At 36.3% G+C, this 16586-nt stretch overlaps 1 protein-coding gene across 2 annotated transcripts; it reads left to right on the top strand.

Moving 5' to 3' along the window:
• Positions 1–5062: 5062 nt before the first annotated feature.
• Positions 5063–15358, top strand: tbx18 (T-box transcription factor 18). Of its 2 annotated transcripts, none has more exons than XM_088625342.1 (8): positions 5063–5559; positions 6691–6817; positions 7352–7453; positions 7866–8037; positions 8854–9021; positions 9860–9924; positions 11662–11756; positions 12316–15358. In XM_088625342.1, exons 1-8 carry the CDS (start codon positions 5331–5333, stop codon positions 13029–13031), a joined length of 1674 nt encoding a protein of 557 aa, XP_088481468.1. In that variant the 5' UTR covers positions 5063–5330; the 3' UTR covers positions 13032–15358. The 2 variants fall into 2 exon arrangements, with proteins under 2 accessions (XP_088481468.1, XP_088481467.1); XM_088625341.1 differs by having other exon boundaries at positions 5065–5559; positions 6637–6817.
• Positions 15359–16586: the final 1228 nt, after the last annotated feature.

Genomic DNA, 16586 nt, shown 5'->3' with positions numbered 1-16586 from the left:
CATTTGGAAATAAGACAAAGACTATTCATTCCAGGTTGCAGGAAATAGCCACAGTATCTGTTAATGTTTGATTTTGTTATGTATCAATGCGAAATATGTTTTCAATAAAATTACTGGATTTTCTTCAGAATTATGGAAGACAAATACAACCATTTTTTGAGGATCTACATTAATAGGCTGTGAAAATTGCCTCTAACCAAAAATATCCCAAATGTTCCAATAAAAAAACAAGGAAGAAAAATGGTTTTGCCTTCCGAACACAGTACTGTATGCCGAAGCTCAAAATTCCCGACATAGACACGTGAAGGCTAAATGAGCCTTTCGCAATCAATTATTTCTAAACTAAACGTACGTGTTACTGGGGCATGATATAAATCGTGAGTAAAAATAATCCGTTATGTCTAGATGTATCGTCTGTCACAACAGCGAATACATACTGTACATCGAAAAAGAATTTTCATTATTCTTCTGGTGATTTTCTTGTACATTTCTACGGAATTATTGTAGGTGCTTTATTTTTAAGTAACAGACTGGTGTGGTTGTTACGTGTTTGTATTGAAGTGGTGAAAATACAGTTCGATTTTGTCTGATACAACCATCATTTCACAAAGCAAAGAAAACCTTAACAAATCATTTTTGATGTAAGTGAAAAGGGAAATGAAAAAAATTACAAAACACATTTGCAAATAAAAACTTACAATCTTGTGCTATAATAGAAAATATTGAACTTGAACTAGAAACCCGATTAATAGAATGCTGATTAATACTAATTTATTTTTAAACTTTTCCTAGTCTTAAAAACTAAAAAAATAAAGAAACAAAAACTTAAAATTGCATGATTCCCATTAATTAACCTAACTAACTAGAGGGCATATTTAATGCTTTATTTAACGGCATACTTTTTAACACTGGATATAATCACCGTAATATGTTATTTTGAACTATTCTAGCAATAAAATATGATATCTTAAATTTAGAAAATTTAGAAAACCTCCAGTATAGACACAGTAAAACACCACATGGATTTTATACTTCAACCACCACTTCCGTCGACAATATATTCTATAGACGAAATACTGGAAAAAATTACATAATAATAATAACAATCATAACGATAACCATAACCATACTCGTAATAATAATAATAATAATAATAATAATAATAATAATAATAATAATAATAATAGACTTTTCTGTACAGCAGAGAGACTGGGATGAACAAAAATAAATACACCACGGTCATTTTGACCGTAGGGGGAATTCCCTTTCCCAGTTTTTGTTTCTAACTCACAACTACGTACTGTATAATTGTCTTATAGTGACATCAATAACACTTCACTGGTAATGCGGGTTTCTTATATTTAAAGAATGTTTTATGAGATCTCAAAAATACTCTATCAGAAGTGCAGGTTCATGTTTTCTCCAAATAAAACGTAAAATAAAAATAATAGCATAATAATGCTGACAAGTTAGAGTTCCCGTTAATAAGAACTTGCTTCACTAGAGAACACACTCAATATAAAAGAGGGATGTTATATAAAATACTTGGAAACGATAGATTTTCTCCTGAAGAAAGCATAGCATTAGTTTATGTAACTTGTTATAGCTAACTATGAATAAACCCAGCATTCATCTTGGTACTACACATCACGAAAGCATGTGGAGAATTTATATTTTAATAAATTATTAAATGTGTATATTTTACATACAGTACAAAACGAGTTTCTCATAAGTCATGTTTAGGTGCATACAAACACCAAAAATCGTACGTACTGGTATGTCGCAGTATTTTTTCATGCCCTTAAGGTGAAGATTTCTTTTGATGCCGCCCCTTGGACAGTTGCTCGTGCACTGTAACAAATTCCTTTGCCAACAGCAGATGGCATAGTTACCCTCTTAAGGGAGATAAACATCCTCAATTCATCCATTCATCAATTCCATGAACGGGAAGCAATCACTAACCCAGGAATCTGCGACCCGTAATACTGTAGCTAGAGGATTCAGATATTCTGTAATTGAGCGTCTGAGTGCCTGCAACTGGGATAACCGAAACATTTAATGAATACACTTACAGTGGTTACTTTTAAATAACAAGGTTTACGAGGTCCACATGAACACTGTACCATATGGTTCCTGTTTAATAAAAGAACAGGCAACCACCAATATTCAACTAAGGACCCACACACAACTACACTGTACAGAAGATGGGTAGCCTATGCTACCAATATTCTTAGCCTGCTGGTTGCACCTTTGTGACAACATTTTAATTATTTTAAAATTCCAATTTTTGTCGTAGTTTCTCAATAATAATTGTATTAATATGAATTTCAAGATCCCAGCTTTCTCGGCACTTTTATCCCATAAACATATATTGTGTGAATTAAAAACAATAGTAAAAAAACAAAATAATGAAAAGTATTTGTGGGCAGGAATGAGTCCCGAGAATGACGAACGGTAACAAAGTAACTGCTACCTCGGTATCGATTTTAGCTTCCTACTGTGCAGTACATTTTGGAAAACAAAGGTACTAATATGAATGCCGCTTATATCAGAAGATGCTTCATATGTGTTGTCGTGTTGCAGTTTATTTATTAAATCAAGCATTTTGTCAAAGGTACAACTGAATAAAAAGATTCGGCACTCGGCATTAAAACAGATGTACAGTACATGTACATCAAAGCATTTCGTGTAAACATAAAACAGTAGTTCAATATGAAAGCTATACATGCATGCGTGTCTGACTGCAGGAAAATGACTTGCACATTTTACTGAAGGCCTACTGAATATTACCAATTATAACTGATTGAGTTTATATCTTTTAAGGCTTTTAGTTCACATTTGATTTTTGGTATGTCAATAAACGTCTTTGAAATTTTTTTGCGACGGTACATATATCTATCACAGTCTGTTAGTCTTTAGATATAGACTAGGGACAAAGTTCCTTAACTTCTGTGTCCAAAAAGAAATGCAAAAAAACTCTAAAATTTAAATATATTCAAATCTGAAGGAGTGAACCTACAGTATTGCAATAACCAGAAATGACAGAGCATTGTACTACATTGAGCATAGGGACTAGTTTAAAACTTTAATAACTGATATCATATAATATGCTAAATAAATATAATTATACACCAGTCAAAAGTATTCCAAGTCCTTTTCATTTTTTGTTTGTTTGTTTGTTTGTTTTGGTGCGTTGACGCTAAAAGAATGTGGTTATAAATGCTGTGTTTTCTGTTTTAATACACCCATTCATTTCTCTGGGTTATTTTTTCAGCATTTTTTAAAAATGATATACATATCTAATAAATATCTATGAAACGAAGTGCAGTTTTTTATCAAATATATTTGAGAACGCAAATTGTAGATCGCAAATGCTAAAAGTGTGTCATGAAGGATTAAGTGTCATTTATCATTGATCTTACCTCAAAATTGAAGTACTTGCCCATGATGTGCTTATATGCAGGAAATGTCATGTGGATAAAATTTTAACCCGACGTAATTCTCGACCAAAAACTGTAATGTCATGACGAATTAAAATACATTCATGAATTACAGTTGATCCTTAAATTGTTTCTAACTATCCAATTAATATGCGACAAATGAAGTTACATTTCAATTACAGCTTTCTCGCGTATGTTGTTTTTAAATTTAGTATCTATTGATTTGTTAAATCATATCACAAGCATATTTCTTCATTGCTATAACGAAGATAATCAAAAGACGGGAGATATCTCTGACTGCCGACGCTGATTGATAAGATCCGTTTTCATATATGCTGTGATATAACTGCAATAACCATAAAATTCTATAAAAAAGTGAAGATGTCTTGATGTCTTGTAGAAATAACAGTTGAAATACTTTGTCATTATTTATAAGTCGTCATCAAAGAACCGATTTCATAGAAAAATACTGTGGCAAAACAATTCCAAAGAATTGGTACAATTGTATTACGGTCAGGCACATTAAAAAAGACATTTCGAATTGTCGTACCAATATCTTTAAAACAGAACAAGACAATTCAATTGCAAAAGTCAGCTTAAAGTTATCTACAGGTCACCGTTTTAACAGCATTAACAGTATTTTAGTATAATATAAATAATATAGTGACGTTTTTAGCGTTAGGATCGAGTGACACTACCTCATTGTAACTATCATTTTTAAAGTTCAATTGTCTTGAGCCAAGAAAGAATGTCTTAACATATTTGAGAATAAGCAACAAAGTGATTCAATTGTCTATATATATTCTTATTTCCCATTAACTCCATAATATAGTAGCCTGCAACGTATATAGAATAAAATGAACAAACTAATAACAGTTACGCATGCATTTTACCTCAACATTTCGGTTACTTTTATGCCTAAAATAACTCTTAAAAACAATATACATTAATTTCCAATTCCTTATTCTAATGTGCCAATCACCAAACCTTACAGTAATTAAATGTATAAGAAAGATATCAATGAAAGAATTAAAACTTCTGTGAACATTTTGGACAAAAGACTTTTTATATAACAAAATTCATGTTAACAATAATAAATATTACGTATTATAGATCTAATAATGTACATACAGAGGATATACGTTCACCTTTATTTATTCATATTTATACAAAATGTTTGTGTACCATCTGGATTGTTTTCTGCTTTTAATTGCGTCTGATTATTATAGTTGTGTGGTGCCGGCAGTAACATTTGACGACATACAGTAATAATTTGCACAAAGGGCCTATATAGTCAAAGGTTCTTTACGCCATTTTACCCCATTTTTTATGTATGCAGAAAGAAATATGAAGGCTATTGGAGAAAAATGCCTGTCGATGTAACTGTGTCTTGGGAAGTAATGAGTAAATATGCAAAACATTTGAAACCGCAGTGTTAAAATGATCGCAATGTTTAAGAATGACTGGAGGTCTGCACTGAAAGAATGATTCATTTGCCAAGCCCACTTTACCATAAAAGGTCGGAGATTCACGTTAAAGGGGTGGTAGCACTCTTTTCTATTGGCAAACGATAGAAGTGATTGGCATGCCGGAGTCCTTCCCCCTGATTCCGGGTTATTGACACTTGATCAAATCCCATCCACTGCTCCTCTGTCTGTAAATGAGGACAGATTTAGACCACAATTTTCAAAAGCGAGAGTACTGTCTTTATTTCCTGCCCGGTTAGAGCTTGCAACCAATGTCACTTTTCAGCGATCAGTTAACAAGTGGGAACTCCGAGTAACGCGAGTAAAACTTACACAGAGGCGCTGGATGCACTTACAAAAAAGCCTAAACGATTGGGTGAAGTTTTTAGCAACTGACAGGCTTTTGCGCTTTCCGGATTGAAGGATGGCGGAGAAAAGGAGATCGCCGTGCACAATGAGTTTAAAGGCTCATGCGTTCTCGGTCGAAGCCCTTATTGGGGCGGAAAAGAAGAGAAAGTTAGAAGGGGACAGCCAAGATTGTTTCGAGGAGGTGAATGAAGTTTCGAATCCAAATGAAAGCCCGCAGCACAGAGCCGACCGGACTAGTGCCAGCGAACGCGGGAGTGAAAACGAATGCACAAGTGACGGATCTCGTAAGTTTTACATCCGATTTGTAATGATCAAATATACATTTTCTATCCGAACACTGTTGCTCTGTTGTAAATGTTGTTTTCTCTTGCTCCTTTAGTCTTATAACTACCATTGGCTTCTCTTTTGCCTTTATACCCATGTCAGACGAATTTCCCTATCAATCCATTTTCTCGAAAAAGAAATAAAGAACCTTATTTAATAGACAAAGATTTTGTTTTTCGATCCGCATCCAGTTAAATATACTAATCAGCTATTTTGGAAATATAGAAGGAGCTTCTACACCTATGAATATTCTAACATAAGGTAACAGTTATACAAATACAAATACAAATACCTAGATGTTCTATCATTTGTATGCTGTATGTTACTTCCAGACAAGCTATGAGTTCTGCTATTACTTCTAAAAAATCGTTCTCAGAATTACAAACGGGATTGGTGCTATTCTTGGAAACTTGCATAAATATCTCCTAAACTTCGGAGATTTAAATTTGGATTTGCGATATGCAGAGTACCGTAGATTAAATTTGGTCTAGTTCCTTTTGATTTTCAGTGAAATGAATGTTTGAGAAATGTGTGAATTTGGGAAAAAATCAGAGTATGAAATAATTTCAAACAAGAGAATACATCACTTACACGATTGCAGAAACGTTTCGTTAAGGAGTGTCGCAATTTGTAGAGTTGTTTCTTTCTGATTGCTGTAAATTAAAATACACGGAGAGACTTTGAGATTGCATAAAATAATAATGACTTTTTTAATTTTTCGGAATTTAATGTGTGTGTATTTCCAACCTTATTATATCCATAGGTATTTTTGAATTGTGTATTTTGGTTGGCCAGTGGCCTAGATTGTCTATGAGGCAGTGTTTCCATAAATTTAAAATAACTAGAATACTCATTAAATTGCAATGGTTAGCACTACTACTCTATTATTACTAATAACTCTACAACTAGTTGAGTTGGAGTTGTACAAGTACTTATCTGTTGATCCCAAAACCAAATAAAACCAACCATTTCTCTAAATGCCCTTCAGTTGGAGGTGAATAGATCTGGTTTATGTTTGTCTGTCTCACATCGGGCAGATGAGTGCGAGGACCAGCTGCCGGAGAGTCCACGACCCTCTTCCTTGTCCGCAGCTTCTCTGATTCCGTCTCAGCGGGACTCGGGAGCCACAGAGGAGATCCGTGTGGATCTTCAAGGATCAGATTTGTGGAAGCGATTTCATGAGATCGGCACAGAAATGATCATTACTAAAGCCGGAAGGTAGGGTGAAAACTCTGAAAACATGCACCAGTTCTGCAATTAGGTTTTAATATTGGTGCAGTTTTAAACATTGCGTGTTTTATTGGTGAATTACATTTTCAGGGGGGGAAAAGTCCTCTCAAACACATGTGCTGATATGAATTCAAGCTTATTGGAAATTCACGCCCGTTGCTAAATAAAAATGTTTACTATTGTTAATTTAACGCTCCTCAAAATAAATTAATTCGAATTATAGTTATATGTTTCAAATCTTTTGTAACGAAAAAACACTACTGCTTTTACCACGGCAATGTATTATTAGGCTTGGTAATATTAATGCTACAATAGTAAGACACTTATAATATGGAATTGTTACCACGACGCTTATATTTAGGTTCTAGTGATATTTGACAATTAGTCCTACAGAGCGAAATATATTACTTATGTTTTTCCAAGGTTCTTTAAATGATTTTACTCTTATCGTTTGGTAATAGGCTTTTAGACTGACTGCTGAAACAGTGTTATGTAATTAACTATTATTTCTTGCGGCAATAGGCGGATGTTTCCTGCAATGCGCGTAAAGATAACTGGGTTGGACCCTCATCAGCAATATTACATCGCTATGGACATCATTCCCGTGGACAACAAACGCTACAGGTAACTGGAATCCTGCATTCAAAGAAACAGATTCATATACTGGCGTAAACAATGTTTCTTCCTGCTATTAACTGCATACAGTAAGTGCCATGTGAAACATTTAATTTGGAATGAACTATTGCGAAAATCTACCATCACCGTTGTGAACAAGTAGAAATTAATGCCGCATTAACAATAAAAAGAAAAGGACCGAAATCAGCTGTGTTTCTGATGGATTTGTGACAAACATTTTCTGTTGTTATTATATTGCTTGACGTATTTCCCTGTCGCTTGTTTTTCCCGATCTCTTTCAGGATTGCACAGTAACGATTTCGGGTTTCACTGGGCGTTTCTTTCTTTTCATAGAGGAGTATATTATACAGGAGCCTCCCTGGTGTTTATTTGTGAATTTCTCGATTTTGTATGTTTGAAGGTACGTTTATCACAGCTCCAAGTGGATGGTAGCAGGAAATGCTGATTCGCCTGTACCACCAAGGGTGTACATTCATCCTGACTCCCCGGCATCAGGAGAGACGTGGATGCGACAGGTCATCAGTTTTGACAAGCTGAAACTCACCAATAACGAACTGGATGATCAGGGACATGTAAGCGGTTTTTAATGTATATTTTTGTTTATTTTTGATGTGTAATAATGTGTAATAATAAGTTGATGTTATAAAACCAATATGTCGGGCAACAAAAGCAACCAATATTTGCCACTAAGCCATCTCTACAACTGTGTTAAAATAAATTTAAAAAAACTAATCGCAACCACGTCCAATCAGTGAGAACATGATTTCATGGTAAAGTTAGCGATTAATAACATATTATTCATGTAAAATGGTAAAACAAATATGTTTAGACAAGACTTTTGTTTACATTTACATATTAATGTTAGTGTGGTGTTGAATGAACCATGAAGTTAGCTTTTTTGTTTTACAAAAGCAAAATGTTATTAAATGCAGTTTGTGTTATGTCCTTAAATTGTATTTGTTATGAAGAAACATGAGTGAGTTATTTAAAAATGGGGTTTTCTTAAATACAGTTTTCCACAATTCACACAGATTACATACCTAAGTAAATTAACACTTTAGAACTGCAATCAGGATAGGCTATGAATGTCTTTGCTTACATTTTATGTACTTTAGGGACTGTAACCCTATAATAATCCAGGCTTGCACATCATGATGCAGCATAAAAAAGCAACTATTTAACAATGGAGTAAATTAGAAAACCGCAGCATGAATGTTTTTTCAAAGACATAAAACCGACAGTAATTGAAGCAGGATTATGAAGCACAGTTGAACTGTAAAATCAACAATTTATTGTTTAGATACAATCAGCAACTGCGGTGAATCAGTTTTTGAAATGCTTTTTACTTATCCTATTCAATAAAATTAATCTTTTTATTTTATTTACAGATCATCCTCCATTCAATGCACAAGTATCAGCCAAGGGTGCATATTATTCGCAAAGAGTGTGGTGAGGATCTTTCGCCAGTGAAATCTGTCCCAGTTGGAGAAGGAGTTAAGGCCTTTTCCTTCCCTGAAACTGTTTTTACTACTGTTACAGCATACCAGAATCAACAGGTAACTTTCTAATAATCTCAAAACACCCCTAGTTCACTTGTAAATTCTCTTGCATTATATGTTTTTCTTCTGGGGGAAAAAGCAAGTTGCTGCTGTTTGTTGTCAGAGAGAAAATAAAACTGCTGGATTTCAATCACAAATAACACGAGAATGTTACAAGTGAGAGAAGGGTGATCAACCCATTGTGTTCATTTTGTTGCTAACATACAGTATGATCTTTAATGCTTCAGTCTTTGCATTAGAAAGGCAATGTGATCTGAGACATAATTTTCCATATACATATAAAATGCTTTTTTTTTGTGCAGAGGCTCATTAATGTGCACTAGCAGAAGGTGCTTTTGAATGTTCTTGATGTGCTGGATCGAAGGATGCTCCACATGCACAACACGAATGACAGAAACAGGGTCAGGGCATCAGAACCTGTCTATGGCCTGGTCGGTCACTGGATGTGAACCTCACTGCTTTACCAGTTCTTGGGAAGGCATCCCTCTAAAGCTGTTTTCCAGCAGGAAACAGAAACTACGAGTGTGGAACAGGCTGCAACCCCATAGCTCAAACTGACTGGTTTAATTCTCATTATTTGTGCATGGCCTGCTAATCTGCAGTGAGCTAAGGGTGGCCCTGCAAATTATTCATTATCCTTTTATTTTGCCCATGCTATGTACAGTTCCAGAACAACAAGTAGTCATTCCACACTGGTATCTATTTCATTATGGCATCTGTATTTGTATAAATGAGTATTTTTTTTATTTCCTTGATTTGTCATTTGTTTTAGTATTCTGTCAATGAATGGTTCAAAATACTCCTCATCTGCCACCATCATTGTTTTGTGTTTCAGATCACGCGACTAAAAATTGATAGAAACCCCTTTGCGAAAGGATTCCGAGACTCTGGTCGAAACAGGTGAGCTGAAAGTTGTTTGAGCATTGTGAAAATCAGCTATCATGTTTCCTACACAACTGTCGGTCTTAACCCAGCTATAGAAGCATATATAGCACAGTACTGATTTGTCAAAAGCCAAGAAGTATCTGATCTTAAATGTTATTCATAAATGAAGTTTTATTAAATTAGCATTTGCACATGTCCCTTGCTAAAATAAAGACTTAGAGAGAATGCAATGCATTTTTAAGCTGGGAGTCACAATTAATACCCGACTTGCGCCTTTAATGTGCGGAACCTTTAGTTTAATGTAATCCACATGGGATCTGGAAATGCTCTATAACAACAGACGTAAATTTCCGTTTGCAGCAAATGTTTCTGAAATGGGCTCTGTTTCTTGTGTCAAGCACGGGTACAAAAAAATGGCCAGATAATGAAACCTTTATTTGAGGATTTTGAATGAGTGTTTGTGATGTTTGTTTAGTAAAATTAGCTGCACTTTTTAATGATACAGTGAAAGCTGATGACATCTTTTATTTGCACTATGAAAGAGAATGTGTCTGATTAACGGTTTCTAAAGTGGTCAAGAATACAAAATATGCCTTGCAAGTGCACATACTGTATTATCTTCGTGGTGCACATATTATCTTCTTGGTGAAAGTGCGATGTAAATAACAAAAACACCTCCATAAATAATGTTTTTTTAAAAAACAAAACAGCCCTCTTCTAAAACTGTATGTTCTGTGAGGCTGTTTTATAGAAATCATTAGGTTTGTTGTTTTTTTTAAATCTCCTCAGGGAGTATTGCAGTGGAAAGGAGAATTTATGTGGTGTAGAATAGGGTTTCATACCTCTGAAAGACCCTTACGTTTGACCCTATAAAAGTTTAACTCAGGAAGGTACAAAAAAATCCCCTTTAAATATTACAGGAAAAGTTTACCAGTTTGCTAAATAAACTACACCATTTGATAGCACAAGTGGGGAGGGTGATAAAATAGAAGGAAACATTCAAGGCATCTTGTGTAAATTATCGCCTTGGCTACACCCCTCCAGGAGGTGACTTTTATCTCCACGCTAACTAGAAGCAAAAAAGCTCCCATTACTAAAGAAAATGAAGGTGAATTTTTTTTTCAGCTGAAGTCCACCTAATAAATATTTTATTATGGCTTCCTGCAAAATAGCTATGATCCCTCTATAAAAGCAGTGTGAAAGCAATTATATCAGAACAGAATGTTGGCAGTCACAAATCGAGCCCAATTTGATGTTTTTCATTACCTGACCTTTATTGACATTTTTCTGTGCAGCCTATATACAAGCTGCATTCAGTTGATTAAGCCCATAGTCAGGTGGTCATCACCAGTTCGCTATATATCAGAGGCCTTCTACAGCCAGACTGCAGGAGTATTTCTGTTTCCATTAGTTGATAATATCTCCCACTAACTATAACTAGTCAATATGTGTCTATAAACAGAAAATGAAGCTTTCATACACCTGATCCCCACCTCCCAAAAAGTAATAGAATACAAGTAAAATTAAAAATATTCGTCTAGGTTGTGCGTGAGATATTTATTATCTTGACAAGAACTGTTTGACTTCTCATTTTCCCCCACATATTTTTGGGGGATTTTAAATGGAGGCATTCTCATTCTTTGTCCATTCACAGACCGCTTTGCTTCTAAAGTTTTACTGATTTAGTAAGAGGTAAGCACACTTCCCTCATTTATCTGACAGAAGGATAATCCGGTGTTTGCTTTAATCTAGAATGGGCTTGGAAGCTTTAGTGGAGTCCTATGCATTCTGGAGACCTTCCCTGAGAACTCTGACATTTGAAGATATCCCTGGAATTGCTAAACCAGGTACATTCATATTTTGGTAACTTCACAAGTCTATAAATCAGATAAATCTTTTAGACATCTTGCAGTCTAATACAAATAATTTGGCTTTAAATATAATAAGTATGATTAATTTGGCTTTTAATATATTGTCTGATGCCAGTAAAAATAAGCTTACAGGAGTATCATTGTCATGTGCCAAGAACATAATTTTCCCTATTAATTTTATTCAGTTATAATATTGCCTCCCTGTATCATTTTTGATCAGTGGTAGAGGGAGGTGAGGAGCTATGCTTTAATTTTGCTTCCAAGTAACAAGAAAGAATTCAGAACTCAGAAATCATGTTAGTCCAGGTTTATTTCTTGAAATCAGACTTATTCAGGACCGCTCCACGTTTAAACACTGCAATTGATCTTGTACGATATTAACTTTCTACTAATTAAAAAACGTGATTAATAATTGTGATCATAACAACGAGGGTGGTTCAGCTTGTAAAGACATCTACTTGCTGTGTTTTCTGTGAGTGCTGAAGAGAAAGATCTGTCAGGTTGTTCTAAATCTGAGTGCTGCTGTTTTGGATAGGAAGCCCGGGATCGCCCGCAATTCTACAGACTGCTGGAAACGCTGTATCCTCCACACACACACACCTCCTGTCCTCCTCTCCCTGCTCGTCCCCAGCCTTCCACCTGGGAGCCAACAGCAGCCAGCTCTGCAGCCTCGGCCCTGCTGAGTACACAGCGTGCAGTCGCTCAGGACTGGCACTGAACCGCTACGGCAACACTCTAGCCGAGACCTACAGCCGGCTAGCCAACCCCGCCAGCGACACCTTCACAGCTCCTCGGACTCCCTCTTATGCCGGAGTGAGTGGAGCCAGTGTGTCCATGCCCGGGAGCGATGGAGATGCCTTCAGCTGCCCACAGACTGGTCTGCCCTTACAGATACCAGGCATGCCATCACCACAGCTCCAGTACATAATGCCAAGCCCACCCGGAAACGCCTTTTCAGCCAACCAGGGACATCATGGAACATACAACAGCTTCAGGCTTCACAGCCCCTATGGGTTATATGGATATAACTTCTCCACGTCCCCAAGACTGGCGGCCAGCCCTGAAAAGATTGCCTCCTCGCAGGGCAGTTTTCTGGGTTCTTCTCCCAGTGGTACAATGACTGACAGGCAGATGTTGTCCCCAATGGAGGGAGTGCACATACTCGGCAGTGGACAGCAGAATCTTTTTGATTCCAGGACCCTGGGAAGCCTAACAAGCACGTCCTCTCAAATTCCTGCGCACATGGTCTGAACACAGCTCCGTGACATTCACTTTGAACACGTTGTGGCAATTCATGACAAAACAATTGCCTTGCTGTATGTACATGTTTTGTTCTAGTATTTGCTTTGAAGTGGCAGAAAAAGGACAAACAGATCAGCCATTTAAAATGAGGAATAGCTTTGGTCAGAACTTTATCGATTACATTTTCAATATGAACGGATGTTTAATCCTGGTCTTGGAGGGCAAGTGTGTCTGCGGGTTTTTATTCCAAGTCAACTCTTGTCCACATCGATCTAGCTGATTACTGGCTTCATTGGACCAATTTAAAAGTTTCTCCCAGCATTTCTAGTGCTGATGCTTTAAAGACACATAGAAAACCAGAGACAAACTGGCCCTCCAGGACCAATATTGGACACATCTGTGCTAGAATGAGCTCCCAGGAGGGTCTGTTAAGAGAAGATCAGTACATGAAGAGCAGTGCAACAGCTATTTCTGGTGTAAACGTGACTTCAAGAATAGCTGTAAATCCATTTCAAAAAGGTTAAAAACATGTTTTCAATTTTTAATTTTTAGAAAAATTTCTTAACAAGAACGAACAAGGAAAAGAAGGCTAAAAGCTATTATTGCAGCACTATAGGTTTCCTTTTCTGTATTGGTGGGGAACAATGTAAAAGTGAAGCTTATGCTAGAAATCACGTATAATTTCAAAATGCATTGCTTCCTTTATTTTCGAGGTGAAAAGATAAGATAAATAGCTTTGTTTTCCACACCGAATTTGAAACGTAGGCAGCCCCTTATGAAAGAACGCAGTAGTCAGTGTAGCCCTGATTAAATACAGGACAAAAATGTTTTTTTTTAAAATAGCAATGGCACTTGAGTTAAACAAAATCTTTCATTTGTAAATAGAGGAGTTATGAGTTCATAAATATGTTGTTTGGATATACAAAATAATGAGCGTCTCACTGTATGTATACTTTATGCCCTTTAGGAGGTAAGGTAATCTCAATATATATTTATAAAGAGATCATAAAATTACAACCACTCCCCTCCCCTTCTCCACGAAGGAGTACAGGAAGTACTGGCAAGCTGTCCCCCAGCTGTTGTGTTAAAAGTTGCTGAAACAAGATCTCTCTGAAGGCGGTGCAGTAATTCATGTAAATTATAGGTGACTTACAGTCAAAATTTAAAATCAAGTCAATTCATTTCTGTTTTTAATCTTAGTGACAGAAAGGAGCTGCAGTCAGTGAGGTGCATAGTCAAGCAGTGATACATTCCCAAAGTAAAAGTTCAGCACATGCGGACAGACATACTGTACAGAATGCAATTACTTTTTCCCCTAAGGAAGTGACATTTTTACAACCTTCACAAGAACATGAACATATACTGTAGCATTGTTCTAACAGAAACGTGGAGTAATTACTTTCTATTTCTAACCTTAATAGTAATAATTATTGCCGTTGATTGTAGCATTTATAACCACATTAAATAATAAGCCAATGTAAATCTGAAAATTTAATTCTATGTGTACACCCAGCATGATAGCAATTATTTTGAATGATCTAAAGACAGGCACTGTGGCTTAGAGGTGAAGAATGACTTTTGAGTGGCATTTGTGTGTGAAGACTTCTACAGTATGGTAACATTCTCAGTGTCTGGGCCAAGATGGAAACACAATCACTTTGACTCTTCTCCATGTTAATTGAGCCACAGCAGGAGTGCTCTCTGACCCCAATACAGGCACCCAGAGATTGCAATGCTGAACAAGAGGAAAGGCCACAGACAAGGGAAGCCTGGTATTGAAATGGAGGAAAAACACCATTCTAGGAGCCTGGAATACCTTTTACAGAGAATGTTTAAATAACTCTTGCAAATGTTACTCTAACACCACACTGACTGCAACACCCCACACATACTATAATATTAAGTATGCTTTTCTTAATAGCCTGCCCTGTTGTGATTCAAGAAACACAACAGATATGTCTTGCAATCGTTTGTGTTACATTCACGATTTTAGGCATTATTAGGCCTTAGGCTTTATTAACACGGAATTGTGAATTGTCTTCTGTCGTTTAAATTATGTACATTAATGTACAGTTTTTGATTTGCTAGATGTTTCTTTTCACTGTCTGTGTCAAGAGTAAATAATGAAATATGTTACTGCAAAAGTTTAACTTGCAATAAAAGTGTAAATAACTGATTTATAAAAAAAGCTGTTCTCTGATTTGTAAAATCACTTCATATATACTGTATATATAGAAACAGTAGGAGTTATAAGAATTGCAATGCCTAAGTGTGAGTGTAACTGTTCTTTTAATAAAGTATGTGGTTTCCTTAATCAACCAGAAACCAGACAGAAATCTGTGCACAAAGCTTATTTTTCCATCTAAATTGTAAAAAGGGTACAAGCTATAGTTTGGGGCAGAGAAAAAAATACTAATAAGCTTCCGTAGTTTGGCAGTAAAGATGCTGGTGCATTTTTGGGAGGAATTTGGATCGAATGTGTATAAACAATTAAATATCTAGTTTAATGGATGTTGTATTTTAGTTCCTTTCAGAGAGTAAAGTGAAGTTCAGAAGGGAAAACATACCACTGGGGAATAATGTTTGGTTATTGCAACAACATATCACAAAATAAATACAGAGTTCCTACCTTTATCAAGCATGGGATTCTACATGGCATTTCTAAACACTATCTGTGCTACAGTGCTAAAACCTTTTACACTTTTTTTTCACTGCATATTTTAGATCTGACTAAGCCTTGAGCACACTTTTCCTACACTGGTACTGCACTATTCACTACCCTTTTATCATTCTTTGAATTAAGTGAAGCAGTTATCTAACCAAAACACTCCAAAATGTTTGTTTAAATGACTGGTTCAATTATGTCAATATGCATCATTGGGGGAAAAAGAGAAGATACAAAGGACTCATGGACTGAGCAGAGCCGACGTCGAACACACCATGAAAAGCTTGTTGCACTGACGATCTGAGGGCTGTTGATTTTTCCTGGCTGCACGTTTAAATGCTGAAAAGCGCTGCTCAGCTTGGCCCTATAAAGTCGCTCTGCAGATCAGTCCTTAGCAGCAGCAAGGGAAGCAGACCTTTGCCTTGTGTTAAATTTAACCAGCAGCAGAAACTCCTCTTGTCATACTGAAGGTGAAGGCCATGACAAATGTTCAGCACATGAAGAATCCGATGGCTGTAGCAGGGGGAGGATTTTTTATTTTGGAACACAAGAATGACTGGCTCGCAGGAGCTGACTGAGTGGTGACGAACCCCTGCCAGGCCAAGAGCTCTGGACCTTCTCCCAATGATGTGCCAGTCATTATCAGTAAATCTGGGAAATTAACGCTTGCATGCTACCAAGTGCCGGAGTGAGATTTTTGGCACCAAAGTAGAGGGGCTGTCACGCTATCAGTTTGATTAATCAACCGGGACCCCAGACTGCAGATTATAATGACTGAAAAAGGTTTGGCAGGCCTAAACTGACATCTGAGGCTGATAGTTTCTTATTACATTTGTGTCCTTCAGTAAAGTTATTCTGTCACCTACAGTTGAAAAATAACGTTTAGCAAACTGAGCCTT

Source organism: Lepisosteus platostomus, chromosome 3, assembly GCF_059453375.1.
Source record: "Lepisosteus platostomus isolate fLepPlt1 chromosome 3, fLepPlt1.hap1, whole genome shotgun sequence".
Taxonomy (NCBI): Eukaryota; Metazoa; Chordata; class Actinopteri; order Semionotiformes; family Lepisosteidae; genus Lepisosteus; species Lepisosteus platostomus.
The sequence above is the reverse complement of the archived record's forward strand: the minus strand, read 5'-3'. Positions and strand labels throughout refer to the sequence as shown.